Source organism: Pimephales promelas, chromosome 18 (assembly GCF_988280905.1).
Source record: "Pimephales promelas chromosome 18, fPimPro1.hap1.1, whole genome shotgun sequence".
Lineage (NCBI taxonomy): Eukaryota > Metazoa > Chordata > Actinopteri > Cypriniformes > Leuciscidae > Pimephales > Pimephales promelas.
The window spans coordinates 1,199,728-1,227,397 of NC_142786.1; the positions used below are offsets into that span (position 1 = coordinate 1,199,728).

A 27,670-nucleotide genomic window follows, 5' to 3' on the forward strand; every position below is an offset into this window, starting at 1 on the left:
CACCACCAGTGACATGTCACGACACACACACACACACACACCACGGCTTGCATAAGGTATATATTATATCTGAGATCATGTCTGCATGCTCGATGAACGCTGCGAGTGAGATTGTGATATATTATACTGTAGCAGTGAGTGACCTCTGGGAGACAAATATGACTTTTAGCATTTGGATTTATTTACAGCTATTATTACTGTATACATAAATCATTAAAGGCAGATCAAAAGGAAAAGTGGATGTTCATGCTGATTTTTTTTTCTTTCAATGAAAATGAAAGGGAATGAACACTAGAAACTGATGTACAAAAACAGCAATAAAAGTATTGTAAACCAAGTGCATAATCATTTACCAGTCTTTAAATACATATGATGAGTTGACGAGATGATTTAAATCAAATCTGTTGTATTTATAGCAGTGAATAATGACAATTTTAATTCATAAACTTCATTCGAAAAACACTTTAGTTTAGGGTCCAATAAGAAGTTTATCAGCATGCATATTACTAGACTTGTTTAATTTAATACTTAATGTTTACATATTAATGGCTTATTCTGCAATAAGCTGAAGAACTACCCTTACTTACTATTAATAAGCAGTAATTAGGAGTATATTGAATCAAAATTCATAGTTAATAGAGAGAAATTGACTCTAATCTGAAGTATGATAATCAGAATTTAAACATAAGAGTATAGTAAGTGTAACATACTATTATGCTTCAAAAATATTTTTGGCTGATATTTTACTCTAAAAATACTACAGTGTAAAAATAATTTGCAGAAATACCTTAAGTATTTACTAATAAAAATACAGCATTTAAATTCAAAGACAGTAGCTACATTAAAGGCTGAATATCGCATCCATTAATTTATGATTCATATTTATGAAAAAAAGAAGAATCTGAAAATATGCAAAAGTTTCTTTGCTTTTCCATCCAAATGTAATCTAAAAATTAGGGCCGTCAAACGATTAATCGCGATTCTTCCAAAATAAAAGTTTGTGTTTACATTATATATGTGGGTGCACTGTGTATAATTATTTTACATATATATATATATATATATATATATATAAAAATAAACACAGATGCTTGTATATATTTTCATGTATATAGAAATATTTTCATGTATATACTGTATTTATATATAATTTATATTATATATCAATATTTTTTTCTTAAATATGCATGCATGTGTGTGTGTATATATATACAAAATAATTATACACAGTGCACGCACATATACCTGTATAATATATAATAACAACACAAACTTTTATTTTGGATGCGATTAATCGCTTGACAGCCCTACTAAAAATACTAAACATATTTAGGTGACACTTTACAATAAAGGTCATAATATTAGTTAACATGAACTAACAATGAAAAAATACTTATATAAAAATTTAAATATTGTACTAATACATTATTAAAATCAAAAAGTTGAATGAACAATTGTATTTCTATAACTATTTCTCTTTTTAGTGAATCTTATTGAATGCATTAATTCATGTTACTAATGAAACCTTATTGTAAATTATTACGATACTCCATATATGAAGACACATCCGGCACACATTGCACATGTTTAATATGTCGTTTCTGCGGACAGATATATAGGAATAAGGCACAAATAAAACCTGATGTATCATATTCAGAACCCTATTTGATCTTCATAAAAGGACAAAAGCAATAAAATGCCCCAGCCGCTTAAAAGTCCCAGATTCTGCAGGAGAAAAACCAGCCACGGTCTTTTACTGTCCACATGGACCAGCGAGGGAAGCTACACGAGACAAACGAGAGAAGAAGGCTTTCGTGAGTCTCTGTTAACACTGAAATAATGCTAATGATCAGCTAATGCTGCATGTAAAGAGGAGACCCTGAGACTGTAGTAGACGGTGACGTACCATGTCTGCCAGACCGACGTACAGAAAGAGTCCAGCGGTGACCGCCGAGATCCACTCGATAGCCACGGTATCTGTGGAGACGGACAGCGCGATGTACAGGCCGATGAAGGAGGTGAGCGAGCTGCCGACGTTCAGCAGAAGAGCTCGCTTCACGGACACGCCACAGTGCAACAGGATCGCGAAATCACCTGAGACCAGAGCAGACACGTCACACACTCACCAAACATCTGCCAAACTCACGACAGCAGTGTGTGTTACTGCACTCTAAAAAATGCTGGGTTGTTTTAACCCAACTTTGGGTCAAATATGGACTAACCCAGCCGTTGGGTTAAATTTTTACATTACATTTTTAACCCAACATTTCGGGTTTGTCCATATTTGACCCAAAATTGGGTTAAAACAACCCAGCATTTTTTAGAGTGTGGGGCAGAAACACTCAAAGGAAAGTGTGTTACTACCGTAAGGTCTAAAAACCAATCAAAACAACAACAACAAAAAATACTTTGTATATGAGACTCATTTAATAAATGATTTGGATTACATTGTAAAAATAAAAAATATTATGCTGTACAAGGACAGTGCGGCTATAATTAATAAAGTAAAACTAACTCAAATAATGTGTGAAACTGTGAAATAATTATTACTGTATGTTAAAACATAACGAACACCATCAGATCAACTTTTCTATTTGTTCATCTGGCTGTTATAACTCATGTACAGCAGACAAACAAAATTTAAAGTCAATGATTTAAGGGTCAAGAGCCCAAATAAAAGCAAACACTGATCAGCATAATGGTGACTTAAATTACGGTTTCCTCCTTCAGCGATTCTGCTTGTTATCATCTGGTGTCTTTAATGTTGGCAATTTAAAAAAAAGAGTTCTTCATTCATCTTTGATGTCTGTCTGTTATTCAGATGTTATTGTTTAAATTTATTTTTGTAAATTTTACTCATAAAGGAACTAATTTAATTAATTAATACTCAATTCTAATTTTTAAAATTAAATTAATAATATTGCTTTTAACCTGTTGCCACAATTTTATTGATTATATAATGCATATTCATTTTTACAGTGTAAAATGCACCTTTAAGTGATCTTTTCTGACAGTGTAGGAAAGAAAAAATACATCTGAGATCTCTAATGCACTAAAAAAAAACAGTAAATTTGACAAATAATTACAAAGAAATGCCAAGTAATACGTTGAATAAATCTGAAAATCTGAATTAGAAAGATCGAAATGGAATTTTCCTGTAAAACGTACTCTGATAATATTTGTTTAAACTTTTTTAAAACTTGTTTTCTGCTTCTCGGATAATCCACAAAAAAACTGTCAGGAAATTTCACGCCAAAACAAAGAAATAATAAATAATATTTTGAAGACAAAACTTAAATCTATTTTAGGATCTTATTTGAAATTTGCATTGATGTCACAATACAAATATAGTTTTTTAAAATATAATTTCTTATTTCTTTCTTTTGATTTGGGGGTTAAATGTTTGGAAGCTTGTTTTCGCGAGGGAAAAAAAAAAAAGAAAGAAAGATAATTGCGCCTTTTTATCGCACAATTCTGAAGAGATATACAGTGAACATGCAAGTTATAAAGTCATGCAAGATACAAATTTAACTCAAGTCTCCTGAGCAATAAAAAAGCGATTGTCGATCTATAAAATCCTCCTCTGGTTAGAATAAAAGAGTAAAACAAAGCATAAAATCCAAAGTAAGACAACCAACAACACAATAAAGGCATTTTAATCTAAATAAAAGATTAAATCGAGAGATTAAATATGCATAAATCAAATATCAAAGCGTAAAAAATGTCTGAAAATTAATATTCCACTAGCCTAGAGAGGCTTGTAAGTTTATTTCTCAGTCAGACAGGAGGTTTTTCAGCCGCTTCACTCTCATGTGTGTGCAGAAAGGAGGACGTTATAAGGAGGGTGTGCTCATGAACTCAGGTGTGAATGCTATCTAATCAGTGTTTATCTGGGACGCTCCATGACTCACAGCAGGAACTGTGAAGTGTGTGTTTAGAGAGAGTGCTGCTCACTTATTATCTCGGTCATTCAGCAGTTTCACAAAACCTAAGTTTATCTCAGAACAAAAACTCAAAGCAGTCAACAGGCATTCGTCCGTGTCATACGCTGACCACACTTACTCATAGCTGACGTCATGGCCTGTGGTTCTCGACCATGGGACCCACATTCCCATCGCCACTAAGCCGAGACCCAATTCTTTTTAGGAATGTAACCTAATTGTGTGTGTGTGTGTGTGTGTGTATAGCCTGGCCAAATGAAGTGCTGTTTGGTTTTAAAAAGAAGCAGAAACAGTTGTTTTAGAAAACATATAACATGCTGGAAACAATAATGGTCCAATCTTAGACTTGCCCATTTAAATCCAAACAGCACTTTCGTTTGGTCGGGTGTGTGTGCACATAATACAGTTTCAAAACCGCTGGTGTAACGCAGCGCTCACCGAGCTCGTGTGGCAGCTCGTGGCACAGCACCGCCAGAGCCGTGGCCAGGCCGGATCGCCACGAGATGGAGAACGCCGCGCCGAGAGCCAGACCGTCGGCAAAGTTATGGATGGCGTCTCCGATGGTGATCATGTAGGGAAGCAGACGCTGCTCTGAAGGGGAAGACAAGACCACTGTAAACACGACATCTTTCAGTGTGGCCTGATCAGCTCATTTTACTCCATTCCATGTGCAGAACATGAATATGTCATGAACACAAAGTATTAATTGATATGCAGAACATGAATTTTGTCATTAAAACAAAGTATTATCACCTCTTTTAGAGGCTCCGGGCTCCAGGAATGACTTCTCTTGTTTTGCAGCATCCACCTATAATAATAATAATAATAAAATATTCATTGATAGCACATCTCTTACATACGGAAGAGGATTAGGGCCAAGCAATAATAAAACATGAAAACCATCTAGAGATTAAAGTCATTATAATGCGAAATTAAACTCATTAAATTCCGAGAATAAAGTTGTTTAAAAAAATTTTGAGAAAAAAAAACTTGAAATACAATCTTGAGAATAAATAAACTCATTAAATTTTGAGAATAAAGTTGTTTAAAAAAATCGTTAAATTAAAAAAAAAAACTTGAAATACAATCTTGAAAAAATAAACTCATTAAATTTTGAGAATAGTCGTTTAAAAAAAACTCGTTAAATTTTGAGAAAAAAAAACTTGAAATACAATCTTGAGAATAAATAAACTCATTAAATTTAGAGAATAGTCGTTTAAAAAAAACTTGTTAAATTTTGTGAAAAAAAACTTGAAATACAATTTTGAGAATAAACTCATTAAATTTTAAGAATAAAGTCGTTGTTTAAAAAAACTCGTAAAATTTTGAGAAAAAAAACTTGAAATTCAATCTTGACACTAAACTCATTAAATTTCGAGAATAGTCGTTTAAAAAAAACTCGTAAAATTTTGAGAAAAAAAACTTGAAATATAATCTCAAGATTGTATTTCAAGTTTTTTAAAGATGTCAAGTTTGTTTAAAAAAATTGAAATACAATCTTGAGAATAAACTCATAAAATTTTGAGAATAAAGTCGTTAAAAAAAACTCTTTAATTTTGAGAAAAAAACTTGAAATACAATCTTGAGAAAAAACTTTCGAGAATAAAGTCGTGTTTCGAGAAAAAAACTCTTTAAATTACAAGAATAAAGTATAGTATATTCTCAAGATTGTATTGCAACTTTTTTTTCTCTCTCGAAATTTAACAAGTTTAATTTCGCATTATAATGACTTTAATCTCTAGAATAGAGACTACATTCAATTAAATTAGAATAATTAATAAAATACAAATACACTACAGGTCAAAAGTTTTGAAAACAAAGTAAATTTTTTTAATGATTTTAAAATAAGTGTCTCTTGCTCACCAAGACTGCATTTGTTTGATAAAAAATACAGTAAAAATTGTGAAAAAAACAATTTTACTGTAAAAAAAACAAGTTTACAGTAAAACAATTAAAAATAGATTTTTCTATGTCCATATATTGTAAAATGTAATTTATTCCTGTGATCAATGCTGAATTTTCAGCAGACAGACTTATATATATTTTTTAAAGTAAATAAAAATCTTAATTATTCAAACTTTTGAAAGGTAGTGTTGACATGAATAAATAAATCAAATAAACAAATAAACAAACAAACAAAAATAAATTAATTAAATAAAGACAAAAACAAAAATATGAACTATTGTTCTTCAGAATGTATAGTGTATTAGTGACAGAGCCTGTGTTAGTGTTTAGGAGTGTGTTCTCTCCTCACCAGATCGGCCTGAGAGCTGGAGCTGCGGCTCTGCTTCTCCCGCTGGAACATCTGCAGGACTCGGCCGTGATCGCAGTGATGGGGCTCGGACTCCTCCTGGGAACACACACACACACACACACGTGTGGGAATCAGCTCACGATGGGGTCATGTGGGACGGGAGCGCTCGGATGAACACTCACCTCGTGGTGGTGCTGGTGGTGATGATGTGGTGAGCGAGTGATGATGGAGAAGATGCTCTCCATCAGGTAGAAGAAATACACACCGGCGAGAAGCACCAGGAGCTTGTACACATAGTCCAGGTTTTCCTCCGAGTGATCGTGTCCGTCCTCGTGAACGTGAAGGCCTAAGAACTGCACAGAGACACACGGCCATGAAAACACACATTAACACCAATCAGAAGCTTTGATTTCCCAGCAGGGCCGTGCAGTGACTCAATAAGGCGGCGCAGCAATCCGGTTATTTCCCACTCAGGCCGATGACACGGCGTGACAGGACTGTAGTTATGTTGACACGGATCTAAACGGATGAGGGGATGTGGGCGATGTCAGCGCTCGGGGGAAATAACGGGTTCTGCCCCGTTAAACCGGGAAACGGGCCGTCTCTATGAGTGATCGCAGAACGGCATGACGGTGAACACTACTGTACATTTACACTCGGAGAATCAAGACATTATATATATTTAAATTATGACATTTACACACACTAAATTATGACATTGTCCATTACAATCAGGCACATTTTCTCCTAATTATCCTAAAACAATTACTAACATGAAGCATAATACTCTTATTATAGTTTACTAAAACTAACAAACACTTTCATTGCTTTAAGTAAACATTAACAGAAGACATTTATTTTATCTCATAATTTCCCATTTTTGTTCAGTTTAACTTGATGTTCTAAAATAACTCAATATAATAATAATAAAAACTATATAGAAAAACTAAACTAAAAAAAACAACAAAATTAATATTATTAAAATTTTAAATGAATAAAAATATAGAAAAACAACAAAATTACTATAATTAAAATTTTAAATGAAAAAAAAAAAACTATATAGAAAAACAACAAAATTACTATAATTACAATTTTAAATGAATAAAAACTATATAGAAAAACTAAACTAAAAAACAACAAAATTACAATAATTACAATTTTAAATGAATAAAAGCTATAATATCTCGATGTATACCAGCAAACCTTAAATATTTAAAAAATGATTTTTTATTATAATATTATTTCTAGTATTATTAATAATATCCAGTATATTATTATTTTTATGTTTTTGTTACTGCCTTAAATTAAGTTCAATCAACTTGGATGTTTAAGTAATTTCAACTTTAATGACATTAAATCTTTTATACATAACATTTTTTGAAAATTGATTGACTTATTTTGATGAGTTAAAGCAACGTAAAAACACATGTTATTGATCATATCATATCATAGTTTAATTTAACTTGATGTTCTAAAATTAATAAAACTTTTTTAAATTAATAAACACTGTATAGAAAATTTTAAAAATAACAATAAAATTACTATAACAAACAGAAAAGATAAAAATAAGAAATTATAAAAGTATAATCTCGATGCATATACAAACTTACTTTACCGTAAATATAATTATTTTAGTTAGAATATTATTAATATTATTAATAATATACAGTATATTATTATTTTTAATGTGCTTAAGACATTCAAATAAAACAGCACTGTAAAAAAGGCTTCTGTCTTAAACATCTAAGTTGACTGAACTTAAAAATTTAAGCAATTTCAACTTAAATCAAATCATCAAATCAAATTATCGTGTATGCATAACATTTTTTGAAAATTACTTGACTTATTTTGATGAGTTAAAACAATGTGAAAACACATATTGTCATAAGTTATTGATCATATCATATTTTATAGGGAATGTCACATTGCAAGTCTTTCAAACATGTCATTCTTTGAGCAGAAATGACTTGTTTTCTTTTGATTTTTGTGATATAATTGTTTATTAGCCATGCATATTTCATTATGCGTGCTTTGATTTTTATCATGTTGGTATATTATGTGTAATAACGAGCGCCGCCGAGACCCTTTCAGCCCCGTTAAACTGGAAAACAACGTTTCTATGAGCTTCACAGAACTAGAAAGTACGATTTTTTGGTATGATCTTTATTTTATTTACAACATTTTCACAGCGTATTTCGTTGCATGAAGAGTTTGAAGTGATATGATATAAAGCGATATGAAATATGCCCTTTCAGGTGTGTTCAGAGATTAGACAGGTTAACCTGCGTTTGGCAGCGCGCCTCGTGATTTGGGAAGGACTGCAATAATAATAAGATTCAATCATGATAGTGTGTCATTATGACCTGATATTGTAATTTAGGTCAGAACAATAAACAATCCTAGACTTGCAGCACGGGTTAAAGCAGGGTTGTTCTCGTTAACTAAAACTACTCTTTTTTTTTTAAATTAATTTAAATACAGCTGAAAAGAATTAAATTAAAACATGTTGAATTGGCAATAAACTGAAAAAAGGTTCTAAAACTACTTAAAATAAATGAAATCAGATAATGCAAATACAAGATTTCCGTAACGTACAGAACACAATTGTTTTTAACGTTTTTTTAAGAAGTGGTCTCCAAAGCTGCATTTATTTGATCAAAAATACAGTAAAAACAGTGAAATAATATTACAACGTAAATCAGATGTTTTGTAAGTGAATATAGTGTAAAATGTAATTTATTCCTGTAATTTTCAACATCATTACTCCTGTCTTCAGTGTCACATGATCCTTCAGAAATCACTCAACAAACATTTAATATTATTATCAGTGTTGACAACAGTTTCAGATTTTTGTGGAAACTGATACATTTTATTTCTCAAGATTCTTTGATGAACAGAAAGTTCCGTTTATTTGAAACGGAATCTTTTGTTACATTGTAACTGCTTCACTGTCATTTTTGATCAATTTAATGGATCCTTGATAAAATAAAAGTAATAAAATATGACGATGTCATCATAAAAGCGTGATGAGAATAAAACACAAAGGTTGAGCTTCATGATTTCCCATTTCTGTACTGCGTTCACACTTTTAACTACATTTTTAGACATGTTTTGTAGCATAAACTCCTCATATTTTGCCTATGAGATGCAGAAACAGGTGTGTGTGTGTGGTCACCGCGGGCAGCAGATGGAGCAGAGCGTCCCCCGTCAGAGATCCCACCGCGAGACTGATGCAGAACTGGATGCAGAACTCAAACACTTGCGTGCAGGCCGAGAACAGCAGCACCACGATCCCAAACATGGCCATCAGGCAGATGATGAGGTTCGCCAGCGTGGCGTATCCGTATCCTGCGCACAGACAACACCTTCACTGAGTGTGTGTGTGTGTGTGTGTGCTCCGGCACAGCGTTCAAACTGCGCTCTGCAGAATCTGGTTTGATACGAGGAAACGCTTTGCTCCATTGCAGAATTTGATGTCACTTTAAATCAATTCGGTTATTAAACACAATCATACTTCCAAATAAACTTGAAGTCTTTCACAACACAAATAGCAGTATGTTTCACTAATTGAGATTAAATGATACTGTGTTAGATCTTTAGTTCTTTAACAATTTTAGACTTTTTTTTTTCAAATATTAACTATTTTTAGGAGATTTTCAGTTTTTTTTTTTTTTTGCAACATTGCCCATTACAATTAGGCACAAGTTAAATTCAGTAATTAAATTAAAACCATAAAAAATGCTTTCGCTGTTTTAAATTAAATAAACGTTAACAGAAATAAAGTATAAAAACCTTTTTTTTTATTTAATTTGGTTTCATAATTTCCCATTTTTGTTTAGTTTAACTTATGTTCTAAAATAACTAAAACTCAATTCCAAATTAATAAAAACTATATTATTATATAATAAAAAGTCTAAAATTCAAATGAAAACCGAAAATATAAAAATATTATAAAAAACTATAAAATTATTTCAATGATGCATACTTACAAACCTACTTTACCTTAAATATTATTAACGATTATTTACTTTTATTAGAATATTATATTATTATTTTTAATAATAGTTTACACCATTAAAAATAAAACACTGCTCTAAATTTTTTTTAAGTACAATCAACTTGGATGTTTAGGTCATTTCAACTTTAATTACATTCAAATATTTTTTATTAAATTAATTATAAATAAATGTATATTATTATTATTATTTTATATTATTACAATTTCAAATATTTTTAAAAAATTAGTTGAATCTTGTTCAACATAAAAAAAGTTTAAAAATGTTTTTTTTGATGAGTTAAAGCAAAGTCAAAACACATGTCATAACTTAAACACACACACACACACATATATATATTACAGTGAATTTCAGATTGCAAAAATGGGCCTGATGTTCTTTAAGCAGTTTTCTTTATATTTTTTTGGTGAAATCTGATTGTTAATTAGCCATGTACACTTCATTATATGAGCTTTGATTTTTCCATTACATATTAATATGGTGGTGTATTATGAGCATATTTTATTTAACATATATATAAATTCAACATATAATAAATCATAATAATGTAAATAATTTGCTTAGGTCACTCACTCTCTGTGGTGCTGAGAGAATCAGGGCTCGTCGGTGTGGGACTGATCTCAGAACAGCTTCCGCTGAGGATCTGCTGGATCAGGGCCGGACTGAGCTGTGTGAACTGATCCCGGGTCAGTGAGGAAGAGTTCAGGCCGTATATCCTCATCAGCTCTTCCGCGCTGAAACAGGCCTGCGTTCACAACATAATCCACACGGACACATTCAAATCCACAAATGCATAAAACATTTGCTGGCATTAATATTTCATTTCACACCGCAGCGCTGCCGATGCTCTGATAATCACGCGCGAAACACTCGTATTTACGGTTTGCTGAAATATTAATTCCACGGATGTCAGATGACAGGTCTTATTTAGACAGCGCGTGAGCTTAAAGAAATGGGAAATATTAATCATGATTAAAAACAAGCTGAGATCACATGTAGTGCTTATTTCCCTCTGATTATGACTGTGGACAGATGAAATGTGCAGCATGTCACAACATCCATCAGGAGGAATGAACATTAATGGCAGACACTGACACTTCACGTCTCACGATCGCTCTCTCCGTCGAGTGATTCGATTTCGAAGATTTCCCATGATGCCCCACAACGCTCTACATCAGAGAAAAGCTTTTCTGTGTCGCTGTAAGTTTTTGCAAACCACAGAATTTGGAATTTGAATGATGAAAGTGGAATTGCCATTGAAAAGTTTAAACACAGGTAATGCATTCTGGGAAATAACATATTCATGCATAAAATCAAAATTAATGAAAATGATTGATTGATGACCACAGGGTTTCCTGAACTGGGTTTGGGAGTTAATTAAATGTTAGTAATTATGTTAATTGCCAAAAAAAGTAAGTAACATTTAGAAAACAATTTATATGAGAAAAAAAATTAAATTTATACTGTATATATGTTTTTTTTTTTTGTTTCTCTGCATTTAATTTTAACCGACATCAAAGAATTTGGAACATGCATAATTCTTGTTAAGTTATGAATTATTATTATTATTTAAATTATTAAATATGTATTAACTTAAAATTTCACAGAGACTTCAAGAAAATGTTTTTGGGTTAGTAAGTCAATTTTAATGTGAAAAAAGTAAAATTTTAAAATTACAATAATAATTTTGAAAACAAATATATAAATTTATTTATTTATTTTATCTGTGATTATTCATTACATGTGATCATTAACCGACACCAGAGGACCGTGAATAATTAAAAGTGTTGTTAAATTAGTAATTATTAGATATTACATTTTTGGTAAAAAATTTTCAAAAAGGTTTCAGTTGAGTTAACATGAACTAACTATGGAAGTTTGTTTCCGCCACAGAATGAAAAATAAAAAAGGTAATTGCGACTTTTTATCTCACAATTCTTACTTTTTTTCTCCGACTTGCGAGATATAAAGTCAGAATTGAGAGATATAAAGATGAAATTGCGTGTTATAATGTCAGAATTGCGACATAAAGTCAGAATTGATTGATATAAAGTTGAAATTGTGAGATATAAAGTCAGAATTGTGAGATATAAACTATTCATGAGGGGAAAAAGTTAGTCATTTTTTTCTTAGAATTGGCCTGATAACTCACAATTGCAACATTATATCTCACAATTTTATGAAAAGATGTAAGAATTTTGAGTTATAAACGTCAGAAATAAAAGTCAGAATTGCGAGATGTAAAAAAAAGGTATTTTTTTCTGGCAATTGCTACTTTATTTCTCACAACTGCGACTTTATATCTCGCAATTGTGACTTTATTTTTCAGAATTGCGACTTTATATATCTCGCAATTGCAACTATTTCTCAGAATTGGGACTTTACATCTCTCAATTACGACTTAAGTTCTCAAAATTGCGACTATATTTCGCAATTGTGACTTTATTTCTCAGAATTGCGACTTTATATCTCGCAATTGCGACTTTAATTCTGAGAATTGCGACTTTATACCTGGTAATTGCGACTATTTCTTAGTATTGTGACTTTATATCTCGGATTTCTGACTTCATAACTCGCAATTGTGAGATAAAAAGTAGCAATTATTATTATTATTTTTTATTTAGTGGTGGAAACAAGCTTCCATAACTAACAATGAAAAATTCTTCTAAAACATTTATTAATCTTAGTTAATGTTTATCTCAAGTTAATGCATTAACTAATGCTAACACATTACAGTGTTTACAGTGAAATGTTCTGCAGATTACCGTGTCCCAGCTGCTGTTGGCCCGACTCTCCGCTAGACCTCTCCGCTGACGGGGATCTTCATCATGGTGATGGTCATGGTCATGTTCCTCTCCGCCCAGGTTTAAGGTTGTCAGAAGCTCCTCAAAATCTGAGAAGAGTAACATTATTTAACAAAATCACGATCAGAGGTGCAAATATGTGCCATTAAATAACACAGTATCCGGTATAAACAGCCAATAACTCCTGGGTTACATCATAACTCAGTAAAAACACGTGACAAAAACTAGACAAAATACTTTATTATAGGGTAGTATAAAGTAGGAATGTTACTGTTAGCACAATTCTGACTTTATAACACGCAATTGTGAGTTTATTTCATGCAATTCTGACTTGATAACACGCAATTGTGAGTTTATTTCATGCAATTCTGACTTGATAACACGCAATTGAGAGTTAATATCACAATTGTAAGATAGAAGACAGAATTGTGAGATAAATAGTCACAATTACCTTTTGTATTTTTTATTCTGTGGCAGAAACAAGCTTAGTTATACAAGAAGTTTTGATATATTACTGAATTTATTAATATTTTAATTAATTTTATTTAAATATCTCTATTTTTTATTTCAGTTTAAGATTGAGTAATTTTACTACTTCAGCTTATACTTATTTTATTTCAGTTAGTTGCAGGGTTATTATCGTTAACAAAAACATTTCTGTGAATTTATTTTTCTTTCAAATGAAATAAAATAAATGCTAACTACAATAATATTTTATAAAATTTTACTAATCACAATTAATCGCATCCAAAACAGATGTTTGTTTTTACATAATATGTGTGTATAATTACATTGTATATATAAATACAAACATATGCATGTATAATTTAAGATATATTTGCATGTATAAACTGAATATATATATATTTATACATTATTGACATTAAATATAAATATTTTGTAAATAAAAAAACACATTTTTCTTAAATCTATACATGAATGTGTGTGTATTTATGTATGCTAAATTATCAGTACACACACAAATATATTGTGTAAACACAATCTTTTGTTTTGGATGAGATTAATATTAATTAATGGTTTGCCAGCACTAATACATTTAAATATCAGTTAGTTTCCAATCATGGTTAACTAAAACTAAAATAAAAATGTATACAAACTATATATATATATATATATATATATATATATATATAACAAAAACTAATAATAATGACAAACTTTAACTAAAACGAAAATTGTAAATATAAAAATACAATTTAAAATATATTAGTTTCCAAAGTTTAAGTTTTATTTCAGTTTTATTTTAATAGAGTCTGAGCCTATACAGGTGAAACTCGAAAAATCTGAATATGGTGCAAAAGTTCATTTATTTCAGTAATTCAACTTAAAAGGTTAAACTAATATTAAATATGAAATAAATGAACTTTTGCACCATATTAAGATTTTTCGAGTTTCACCTGTTGAATGAAACGGAGATGCTTGAGCCGGGTCGTACCGTGAAGCGTGAGGTTCTCCGAGCCGAAGCGGCTGAAGATGTAGTCCAGGAAGAAGTCGGGCTCGGGGAACTCGTGTGCTGTAAAGCAGTCTCCTCTCAGAGCGTGATAGAGGACGTTCCCCAGCACCACGTCCAGCTCCACGCGCACATCATCTCCGTGAGCAGAACGGCTGTCCTCCACGATGTCCCTCAGAGACACACAGGCCTAGCGGGGGAACAACACACACACCTATCCGTCAGCATGAACGTGTCAGCTTGAACCCAGGCACGAGTCACACGTTAGCCTTCACAGTCATTTTACACTATAACCGTGGGCAGCGTCGGGGGAACTCATTACAAGTAACTTGAGTTATGTAATCAGATTACTTTTAAAAGTAACTAGTAACGCATAACTTTTTCAATTTACAAAAAATATACAAGTCCCTTTTTCATATAAGTAATGCTATATGTCCTTTTCACATGGATTGACTGACAGCTCTCCTGTCCTGATGCTGAGAGAAATAAACAATAAAATGCAATCTCAGAATTTTACACAAAACTTTAGAATTTTTAGAATAACTCTATTAAATTATACTTAATCTCACTTTATTAACTAGTGTCTTTGCTACTGTTCTCCAATGATCTAATTCAACCATATTAATAAGCAAAATTGACTTTAGACAGAGAATGTCTAATTGAAGAGAATTGGCACTGGCTGGTTACTTCCGGGTTCTGGACCGGCTGCAGTAACAGTCTCTGTCCATGCGGGGGCGCTCGCGGTCGAGTGCAGAATGAATGGGAGTCAATGGGGTTTCACCCCCAGAAATCCACTTTTCTCAAGATGTAATTTTTTGTGAAGTAATTTGAAAGTTGAAAGATTAACGCAATATTGTAAGGCATTACTTTTAAAAGTAACTTGCATGCACTAAACAACATGACAATGAAATATACACACCTCGTGCGTGTCGGGCTGGTAGGAGGACTCCATGTCGTGAAACAGCTTCTCCAAGCCCCCATAGTGACGGATGTGTCCGCGAGGAGCGCTGGCGGAGGGGTCGTGGCCGAGGACGGTGCGGATGAAGCGGTCGGTCTCTGCGCCCCATCGGCCCTCGCGCACGGCCCCACAGGTCTCAGCCGGAGCGCTCAGGAACAGACACCATCCGGGGGCCGCGGCGAAGAAGTCCTCCATCAGGAGCCCCTGCGAGCGGCTGTAGCTCCTCAGCAGCTGATGGAGAGCCTCCACTGAAACACACTGAGAGAGAGAGAGAGAGAGAGAGTTAGCTATTCACAACGCCAGAGACAGCTAAACATCGGTCCATTGACTCATTGATTATAGATTCTGTTTATCTATTTATTCCTATCCCATTTACGGCCTGATCTATACATATATGTTTTGTTTTTGTTGTATTATTTATATATAATATGTGTGTTATTGCACTTTATGTATTTGCATCTGTAGATTTCAATTTCTATGCATTTCTTTAAAGGCCGTTCGTTTCTTTTCTCAATCAGAAATCTCCACACCGGCAGCTTTACACACACCAAACTTTACAGATTTATGCATATTAATATTCTGAAGCGTTTCAGAGGGGTTTGTTCATACAGTATTTTATTTATTTAACATTTTCTTCCAAAAAACAGGCTTTTCAGAGTTATAAAAAGATACAACTCTAATATGTTGAGAATTTTGTCCCTGGCTTCATCAATGTTTATATTTCTGTTCTGGAAATATGTGCAAATAAGTGCATATTTAATTAGACAATGACTCATTTGCATATGTAAACATAACAATTCAGAAATCTTGTAAAACAATTAAATGGACGGTGAACAATCAATTTTTTTTTTGCCTTTAACAGATTTATATGAGAATTCGAGATTAAGTCAGAATTTAATTTGAAAATAATATTCAATTTAGCCTTTTTGTGGAAACCAGCTGCTGCTCATAAACCTAAAGCTCTATACTTGAAAAGTTATATTAGAAAAAAATTACATTTAACCCACTGAAAAATGTTTCAAAACACTTTTTGTTGGGCAAACACTAATCTCCAATTACATAAAAATAATCAATATTCAAAGTAATAAAGTTCAATGTACAAAACATCACAGCTAATGCAGTAAAACTGGGACAGGTTACACCACGGTCATCAAAACAGAAAGATTTAAGCATCTAATAATGAGCAGACCCACAATAATTTTCTAAGGCGTTACAATGGTAATAATTATTATATTAGTCTGACTCTGTATTGATACACAAGTGCTGTTTTAAGCGTTTCACCATTACAGGCCTATATGATAATATATATATATATGGTAATATATAATGATAATTGATTAGATAATAAATTAAACATATCTGATCTCAGTGATGATTTTAGCAAGTTTTCAATCAGAATATCTTATAAAACCATGGGTTCGCTGTTCGCAATTTGCACTGACGGTAATATATTTCGTAACGCAGGTCTGCAGACAAATCTATATCTCAGTAATTTATAGATTAAAAAGTCAAAAGTCCAGTTCCACAAACGCCTTTTACAGTAATGCATATGGTGATTGGATTCAAACACATTATAGTGAACACAATAAATCCAAAATGGGAAAAATGACAAGGGGAGTGAAACCTTTTTTCTCCATAGCTGACAATATAATGTAGACTATATTTGTTTTGCATATGTTTTACATTTTTAATTTTACACTTTAAAAAATTCTGGGTTGTTTTAACCCAACTTTGGGTCAAATATGGACAAACCCAGCCATTGGGTCACATTTTTGAATGACATTTTTAACCCAATGTTTCGGTTTGTCCATATTTGACCCAAAGTTGGGTTAAAACAACCCAGCATTTTTAAGAGTGAACAAAGACATTAAATTAACTCCCTAAGTTATATAAGTTTTCATATATATGTATATATATATATATAATTTTTTTTACACATGTTATAGTTGTTTAGATTTTTAATTTTACAGGAAAGACATTAAATTAACTCCCTAATTTATATAAGTTGTATAGGTTATCACAATATATATATATTTTTTTGTTTTTACGCATTTTTTAATTTTACAGTAAAGACATTAAATTAACTCCCTCCGCTATATAAGTTGTCACAAATGATTATATATATTTATTCATTTCTTTACGCATGTCATAGTTGTTTACATTTTTAATTTTACAGTAAAGACATTAAATTAACTCCCTAATCCGATTTAAATAATACAGATGCGTCACATGTCCGCGTTGTGACAACATGCCCCAATAGCGGCCAACAGGTGCTTCGTGAACGGTATCTTTTATACACTCGAAAAGTATTTTTTTATCACAACACAGAACTACATAAAAGAAGATTAAATTGGTGTAAAGCTTAAAAAAACCTCATGACCAGTAACAACACACGTTCCCTTTAAACATTTAACATGTTCGACTTCGACACCGTCAACGTTTTCTGTCAACTGCACTGATTACCCTACACATGATTCATTCTCACCAAACTTTTAATTTTGAGCTTATATTATTCTGTGAGAGTGTATTTTAGCCCTTATAACAACAGTGATTTCCGCGCTTCTTCCGTCAGGTGTAGCGCACGAGCCTTCAGCCGCCGCGGGCGCGCGCTGGACCTCGACCTCTCCAAAAGTGCACAAATATAACCTACCTTTCCACACGACACACCGAAACACTGCACACGGTTCTCCAACCGCTGAAACACCGAGACAAGAGCATCTTCTGTGAGGAACTCTTCACCTGGAGCCACCAAATCCACAACTTTCGCGTAAATGTCCTTTTTATCGCCTCGCGCGCCCGAAAACACGCCGAGGGTGACGAAGCAAAGCACCACAACAACTCTAGTCTCCATAATCTGTGTGTTTTATCCTGTGTTAAGAGGGTTTTTCGGGTGAGGTATAGGTCCGAGAGACTGCACACTAAACACACTCACACACTCAGAGCAGCTTTAGAGATCCTCACACCTGCTCAGGTACAGGCTCTTCTAGCCCTCTGATTGGTCATTTCTCCTCCTGCTCTCAAACACGTCTCATAAAGGAGGGAAGCTCTCGCTCACCTGAGCTGAGGGCTTCGGACAGGGGCTTCCCTGTGTACAGATCGCATTTCAGGATTTGCAGCACTTGCCCTCAAGGAATAATGCCAAATATGTGATATATTTAATACCCAGAATGAGTTAGAAGAGCTGCGGATGTTGAGATGATGCACACGAGGACATCTCCTCTGAGAACAGGCCTAATTACATGCACACAATGTATTCAGAAAAGGTTTGCATTTAAGACTGGATGTTTAGAGCAGTTTGGATGAACACTTTAGGTTCATTAGTTAACATGAAATGAGCAATACATATGTTACAGTATTTATTAATAAAAATCCAGCTGTTTATGTTAGTTCACAGTGCATTAACTGTGTTTTAACAAATGCAGTTTTAATTACATAAGTAAATGTGGAAATTAATATTAACTAAGATGAATAGCCTACATGGTGAAGAAGTATTGTTCATTTTAACTAAGGCATTTAACCTTATTGTAAAATGTTACCCAAGAGTGAACTGTAGCGAGTCAGATTTTGACCAATAAAAAAATAAGGCTAAAATCAGGTCGCCATTTGTTTCGTGGTCATTAAAACCATTTCATATTGTGAAAACAATATATGTCCCATCAGCATGTGTCGCATCATGTACTTTCTGGGCGACAACGCTGCTAATATCTGAGGAAAAAAACGATATGTTTGCATTTTCTTTGCTATATTGATGGAGCAACGAGCTGTTGTTAACCCTTATGAATGTATGTACATGTATGACCTTGTATATACACGTGTTGTTCATTCGGACACTCACTTATTCAGTGATGTAAAACTGTTTGCCACCACATATCCAAAACAGTTTTTAAAGTATTTAAGGTTTACATCTCCATAGAAATGAAAACTCTGACAGAATAAGCAGCGAGTCGTAAAATGCTGATAAACACACACCTGTGACCTCACATTGTATGTTAATGCAACTGTTGTTGCTTAGCAATAGCAAACAAACAACTTTATTACTAAGCAAAATGAGTATTTTTATTTAGCTATTTGGTGTTATTTGTCATTTAGCTTTTGCATCATTAGCAAGCTTTTAACATCCCTCAAAAGAGAAAAAAATGCACAGACTCTCATGCTTTTAATGCATTAAAACAATTCCCTGGATGCAAACAATTCATTAAATGAACTGCATGGTTTTGTTCAAGTCAAACAAAACTCCTTTTCATGGGTTTAAAAGATCACTTTCTCTGATATTGTTCAAAGCTCTTGTGAAACTCCAGAAGAGATTAACGGGAGAAAAAAAGATTGCATTTGCTCACTACTTCTCACTGTTGTAGCGATGAAAGAGATCTGAGTTGTGAAAGTCCCACGTGTGTGTGACGCACCTGTGCGTGTTCAGGTGAAGCTGTGTGTGACGTACCTGTGCATGTTCATACGCTCAGGTGTTATTTACCCTGAAAAGAGAGAACAAACACACTGTTATTGCATCTTACAGGCTTAACCATAATATGAATATAACCATAATATGAGGAGTGTCTTCAAAATTATATTTTTGTCTGGGTTTCAGTGCAAATTTATATATATAAAAAAAGTAAATTAAGATGCATTTAGATGAGTAAAATGCCATTAGATGTTATATCTTGTTTTCTGGGGATATTAATCAAAATTAAGAGATTTGTTTCTTAAAAAAGGTAAATTATCTAAATTATATTATTTTTTTTACCCTATCGGTAGAAAATTTTGCTTTTTTAAGCAAAAACGTAATAATTTTGATTTTTTATTCAACAAGACTTAATACATTATGGCATTTTACTACTTTAGCAAAGACATCTTTATTTAAGAATTTTTAGATTTTTGGACTGAAAATCTTGTGCGTCTTTGTAGATTTGACCAGATGAGGGCGTCCTCCTCCCTATAACTAAACCAGCTGGAGATGATCTGAGGGATCTGCTGCACAAATAACATTTTTGGAAAAAGAATTTAGCACGAGTTGCGTTTTTGCTTACGGGTGTTTTAGCCTTTATGAACAGCAGGGGTCGTCCACATCATCACATTATGCTTCATTAGTTTCCTTGTCTCTCAATTAGCAAGCGTAACTTTACAACAACATCCTGGATTCACTGCAGAACTTTATTGTGCAACAAAGAGATTTTCATTTCTTAATGATGGTTTTCTGCATCAATCAAAAATGAAACATACATGATTCAGTCATGCATTTTAAAGGTGAATTGTGTAGTTTCTGCACTATTAGAATCAACAAATGTTTTTAAACAGGTTTCCTGAACACTCGCCCCATTGGCCAATAAACACAAAGTCAAAGTCACACTGAGGCGCATTGGTGAGGTTTGATATCACCAGAGAAAACAGGTTACAAATTACCCTCCACATTAAACTTGTAAACTATAATAGCTTATATATTAGTAAAAGGTAAAGGGCACATTTTTTTGCTTTAGTTAAAGAATAAGTGCACTTTCTTTAATGCATGCATGTGTAAAGACATTGTTTTTAGTTTTGCATGTAAAAAAAGACTCTCCTACAAATGCATATCAATATTAGCCAAAACAAAACTAGCATAAACCACACATTTATATACATAATGTATGCACTGTAAAAAATGCTGGGTTGTTTCAACCCAACTTTGGGTCAAATATGGACAAACCTAGCCACTGGGTTAATTTTTTTAATGACATTTTTAACCCAACGTTTGGGTTTGTCCATATTTGACCCAAAGTTGGGTTAAAACAACCCAGCATTTTTAGAGTGTGCAAGGATGCATGAATTTTTAAAGACATTTTTTTTAGTTTTGCATGTAAAAAAAGACTATTTAATGAGTAATTCACCTTTAAACAACGTTCTAAAACAATTAAACTTTAGTAAACCAATACATGCATATAAACTATAGCCAAAAATAATCAAGCATAAACCACTCGATTTTACTCATGAATGCATGCATGAATTTGTAAAGAAACATTTTTTGCATGCAATTGACGATGCATATAAACAACAGCCTAAAATAAACATTAATGCATGCATGCTTTTATACAGGAAAAAAATTCTATTTGCATGCAGAGTCAAAAAGAACAAACAAACCATACTTAGAAGTATACTTTTTTTTAAAAGGCATTTTAAACATGCAGTACCTTCCTGAATCTCCAGGGGTCCACAGATAGAGTGAAAGTGATTGTGATGCCCCAGGTCCGACCTGAACCCGTGCCGCGCGTGTCGCATCATGCACACGTCACCTACTGCGCCACGTGTTATTTCACACTAACCAGCGCTTAAGAACAGGGACTGTGACAAAGACTGGCCAAGTTCAAAAGTCACCGTTCCCAGATCTTCTCCACAGAGACCTGCAAACGTCAATTTAATAAAACCCTCCAATATAGCATTCTGCTTACTGTTGCAACCTGCTGAGATCGGACAGAAGCCTGCAGGTAACAGCTTAATAAGAGCTCACCAGCACACACTACTGCTGTTTTTACACGGCTAATAATATAAGCGCCGCAGCCCCTGAGAGCAGAGAAAGCCGACGAGCTGATATTAACCACCTTGCTTTATTACAAACAGCCTCCATTACTGCTAAAGATAGGCGATCCCTCGCTCCTGCAGGTCTGGAGAGGAGAAGAGGACGGTAATTTAGGATGAGAGGGAGCGCTCACGATATTGATCTCGGCTCGGCTTTTGCTGAGCAGAGAGTCGGAGAAGGTACGAGGCATCCGATTGGCTCCTGGATCTATTATCTTACACTCAGGCTGACTCGGCCATCCTGTGACAGAGGCCTGGCTTCTATTGTTATGTTAAGTGGACTTTATTAGCAGCTCGCAGTCTATTTAGGAACAATTCCTCGAGCGACTCTAGTGCAGATGGGGACTTGTGCATGCAAACGGAGCGATTTCGTCATTGAATACGCTCAACAAAGACGTAGAAAGATCGTTAAGCCTCATTGCACATATATTCAGGGAAACACTGATTAAAAATGGTGCATATGGTAGAAGAAAAAAATTATAATTTCATGCATGCAAGCAAATATTGCATTGGAGAAATGCTGGTGCAAATATTAAAAATGAAAACACTTGCAGAATTTGAAACAATTTTAATGCATAATCGACAACAATCTCTTTAATTATTAAAAATGTGAGGCTATTATCAATGCAGAATCATTTAAAAGCAAAAAAATAAATGCAACCATATAAATGCATTAATATATGTATGCATGTATTTGTAAGAAAAAATAAAGACTCTTTAATGAGTTTCTGAAGGTCTATTTATGTTCAGAGACTCTCTCGCTTGTCTACGCTAGTTTATTATTTGCCGTCGATGTGATTTTGCATTGTGTAAATGACAAGATTGATGGCGTGGGCTGATCCTGACAGACTCTCGCACATGAGCTCGCCCTCCCTCTCCGTCTCGACTTAATGATCTTCATATTAAGATCACTTTAGGACCCAGGAGTGGAGAGGGGCCCGTCCCACATGGGGGCCGTCTTTGTGTCTGGATAGACTCAAGGGAGACTGGAGACATTAACACCATCTCAAATCATGCAATCAACACACACACACATTGACCAAACACATGTACAAACAGTAGCTTTACTGTAATGTTGTGTATTGACGACTGTTGTGTATGTAAATAAACATGCACGTGTTCTTTCTATTTTGCATGCAAAGTCAGGCGACTTTGCATGCAAAATAGAAAGAACACGTGAATGTTTATTTATGTATGTACACAAGTCACACACACACACACACACACACAAAGAGATCTGGCCAATCATAAATGAAGCGTTAAATTAAGAAACATATAGTACGGCTCTCTGGGGAGAGAAGGTCTCTTACACAAAGGAGCGTCCCGGCTGAGACGGCGTGTCATTAGCTTCTGTCCCGCCTCAGCACTTCAGCAGCCAATTAAACGCCCCCGTCGATCTGCTCACTGTCAGATGAGCCACACCCCTTCACCACAGCCCCGCCCCCTCACACAGCAACAATGCTGATATTCAACAACGTCTCCTCCTTCATTTGAGGAAAAGTGCCATTGTGGATCATGTAGTGGACAGGTACTCTGTTGAAGGATGAACCCGAGAGACCAGATCACAGAGACGCTAAAACGTTGGCATTCGAGGGGTTAAAGTCACTTATTTGAAGGGGTTTTACTAGTCATTGCAGGATGAAAAACACTGCCATAGCAAAGACTTGAGATTCAACATAATAACTGAAGCCTTTGTATATAATGCATTATAAGAATTTTTTTTTTATGTATTAATTATGCCTTGCATCTTATATTGCATTGTTGCATCAGAAATAAATGCAACCAAAGTTATGATACTTTCATTATTACACATTTAGAAAGTAAAATGCATTACATGAGAGACAACCAATTTCATTGGATGAATCTGCAAATATTATAATGCACTTTTTGTGGCATTAAGCTCATCATATAAATGCACATATTTACAGCTCAAGTGTGATTTTATGCTAGGGCTGTCAAACGATTAATCGCATCCAAAATAAAAGTTTGTGTTTACATAATATATGTGGGTGCACTGTGTATAATTATTTTATTTATATAAATACACACACATGCATGTATATTTAAGAAAAAACTATTATTTATATATAAAATATTTATATTTATATATAATATAAATTATATATAAATCTATATATAGTATATACATGAAAATATATACAAGCATGTATGTGTATTTATATATATATATAAAATAATTATACACAGTGCACTTGCATATATTATGTAAACACAAACTTTTATTTTGCATCCGATTAATCGTTTGACAGCCCTATTTTATGCATTAAAACAATGCACTGTCGGCACAAAACGGCTCTATGGCAGACATCTTCTGCGGTCAGTTTCCTTGGATTAGTTAAAGTTGTTTATAGCTGATAAATAAAGTTTAACTATGATCTTAGTGAGGATATACCTATACTTTTTCACTGTAAAAAAATCACAACATATTTTCTTTTGTCAAATCAACTTTATAATAATTTATTTAGTTGAGATAACTTATTATTTTGAGTTTCTGATGATTAAATTAATCTCCTTCATTGTATTAACTCACTTTTTCCAGTTCAATCAACTTTAAATTTTAAGGCAACCCAGGTTACTCACTTTTTTTTAAGTTAAACCAACAACATTTTTTTACAGTGTAGTAATCACAACATTTTTTTCTTTTGTCAAATCAACTTAAATAATTTATTTAGTTCAGATAACATATAATTTTGAGTTTCTGATGATTAAATCATTCTCCTTCATTGTATTAACTCACTTTTTCCAGTTCAATGAACTTAAAATTTTAAGGCAACCAAGTTACTTACTTTTTTAAGTTAAACCATCAATATTTTTTTACAGTGTACTGGTGGATTTGCATGGTCATTTTAAAGGTAAAAGCAAAAGCTTGGCTAGTGCATTGAAGGTGTGTGTTCCTTCCTTGTGTACATATTTAAACACATTGGCTGCTCCTGTAAAAACGCAAACACATCGGACACAGATGACAGCAAGCATGCAAAACGAAAATAAAAATAATCTGTGTGTCCACTTAGTGTTTCACTGCCGCAAATACTCTGAACTCGAGATGCCAACAACTGAACTCATCTGCCGTTTTCTTACATCACTTGCATACATTATTCCCAGTTTCACCATATGAAATAAAGCAACAGCATATAAAGCCAGAAGCTACATTTACTGTGAAGATTGATACTTAATTGTCCTGAATTTGGATTGCGATATGTCATAAGCTCCCCAAAAAAAAGCACCCTATTTCACTTAGAAATTAGACAACTTCCACACACTCTTTTTTACTGTTAAGTTGCCATCAATCTGTGAGGAGAATCGTGTTGTCTGTGTTTCCATGGGACTCGTTGTCTGTTTAAGGGAAGATTTATGGCGTCTAACTTCACGATGATAGGTTTTATAGCATAACAAGTACTGTTGTCCCAATCAGCCGAACGGATGATGGATCTGTTGTTGGAGTGACTGAACGAGGAACTCTGCAACCGGAATGATGAACCTCACAAAGCAAGATTGATGCTCTGCCCTGGACAGCGTATGAATTAACATCTCCTGCTCACTTGTTTACACGCTCTTCCCCTTTCCTTCCTGCTAACATTGGCTTTCTAATCAAATCAGATCAAATCAACAGTGCTTCACCACCGCTGTGATTGTCAAACTAGCGCCGGAGCAATCGCATGAATTAATTAGCATTAATATAATCGGCGGTAACAGTGATAACTGCATAAACATGAGACATGCTCATTATTTATACTGTATATGAATAAAGGGATGCTTGTAATATCCGAAATGTGATCGTCATCAAGCTTTACTGCTCTAATGTGAGCTGATTTAGATGACTTTTTGAAATGACAGTCACGTACAGGTACATACAGGTTCTGTTACCTGTTGATTTCAGGGCTGTGATATCCGGAGGTGAGCTTTTATTATGTGGTTAATACCCAGAAGACTGTAGGTTTGATACTCTGTGCTGCTCCTATTCTCTGTGCCAGATCTGCAGATATTTCATTTGGGAATATGGCACATGTATTATTGGTGCTTGCAAAGGCAAATATCATTGTAACTACACATACTGGTTAAAGATTAAAAAATAAACCACCTAGCAACCCCAAAGACAACCATAGCAACCACAGATATACCATACAAACCACCCAGAAAACCCAAGCATCACATCACATAGCAACACCTTAGAAACCAGCATCCACATAGCAACGCCCTACAAACCACCCAGAAAGCTACAAAAACACCCTAACAACTCATAACACATCAGAAACCACATAGCAGCAGAAACATCACCATAGAAACCACATATCAATGCCCACCACCCCAAAAACTCTTGCAACACCCTACAAACTACCCAGAACACCTTGTCAACCCTATAGCAACGCCTTAGAAACCACTCACAACACCCTAGCAACCACATATCAACGCCTTAGAAACCACCAAAACACCATAGCAACTACATAACATGCCCTACAAACAACCCAGATAACCCCAACAATCACATAGCAACGCCCCAGGAACCACAAAGAAAATCCAAGCAACCACATATAAATGCCCAACACAGCACCCCAAAAAAAGTTGCAACACCCTACAAACTACCCAGAACACCTCATCAACCACATAGCAACACATTAGAAACCACCCATAACAGCCCAGCAACAATATAGGAATGCCTTACAAACCACCAGAACACCATAGCAACCACATAACAGGTCTACAAACCACCCAGAAAACCCCAGAAAACACATAGCAACACCCTACAAACCAGTCAGAATACTCCAGCAACAACATAGCAACGCCTTAGAAACCACCAGAACACCTTAGCAACTTCATAAAATGCCCTACACACCACCCAGATAACCCCAACAATCACAATACAACGCCCCAGGAACCACACAGAAAAACCCAGCAACCACATATCAATGCCCTACACAGCACCCCAAAAAAACTTTCAACACCCTACAAACTACCCAGAACACCTCGTCAACCCTATAACAACGCCTTAGAAACCAATCAGAACACCCCAGCAACAATAGCAACGCCTTACAACCCACCCATTACCACCCTAGCAACCACATATCAACGCCTTAGAAACCACCAGAACACCATAGCAACTACATAACATGCCCTACAAACAACCCAGATAACCCGAACAATCACATAGCAACGCCCCAGGAACCACACAGAAAATCCAAGCAACCACATATCAATGCCCTACACAGCACCCCCAAAAAACTTTCAACACACTACAAACTACCCAGAACACCTCGTCAACCCCATTAACGCATTAGAAACAGCCCTTAACAGCCCAGCAACAGCATAGAAATGCCTTACAAACCACCAGAACACCATAGCAACCACATAACAGGCCCTATAAACCACCCAGAAAACCCCAGCAAACACATACTGTAGCAACACCCTACAAACCAGTCAGAATACCCCAGCAACAACATAGCAACGCCTTAGAAACCACAAGAACACCATAGCAATCACACAAAATGCCCTACAAAGAACCAAGAACACCTCGTCAACCACATAGCAACGCATTAGAAACCACCCATAACAGCCCAGCAACAACTTAGCAATGCCTTACAAATCACCAGAACACCATAGCAACCACATAACAGGCCCTACAAACCACCCAGAAAACCCCAGCAAACACATAGCAACACCCTACAAA

The 27,670-nt window shown here is 34.3% G+C and overlaps 1 protein-coding gene across 2 annotated transcripts; it reads right to left on the bottom strand.

Moving 5' to 3' along the window:
- Positions 1-1,216: 1,216 nt before the first annotated feature.
- On the bottom strand, positions 1,217-22,063 carry slc39a4 (solute carrier family 39 member 4). 2 transcript variants are annotated; one of them, XM_039678395.2, is made up of 13 exons: positions 21,603-22,063; positions 19,883-19,916; positions 15,406-15,702; positions 14,472-14,676; positions 12,977-13,104; positions 10,785-10,956; positions 9,371-9,543; positions 6,378-6,548; positions 6,196-6,291; positions 4,695-4,749; positions 4,380-4,532; positions 1,907-2,094; positions 1,219-1,782 (listed from the first exon to the last, which is right to left on the bottom strand). In XM_039678395.2, exons 3-13 carry the CDS (start codon positions 15,637-15,639, stop codon positions 1,654-1,656), a joined length of 1,704 nt encoding a protein of 567 aa, XP_039534329.2. In that variant the 5' UTR covers positions 15,640-15,702; positions 19,883-19,916; positions 21,603-22,063; the 3' UTR covers positions 1,219-1,653. The 2 variants fall into 2 exon arrangements, with proteins under 2 accessions (XP_039534328.2, XP_039534329.2); XM_039678394.2 differs by lacking the exons at positions 19,883-19,916; positions 21,603-22,063 and adding an exon at positions 18,095-18,406 and having other exon boundaries at positions 1,217-1,782.
- Positions 22,064-27,670: the final 5,607 nt, after the last annotated feature.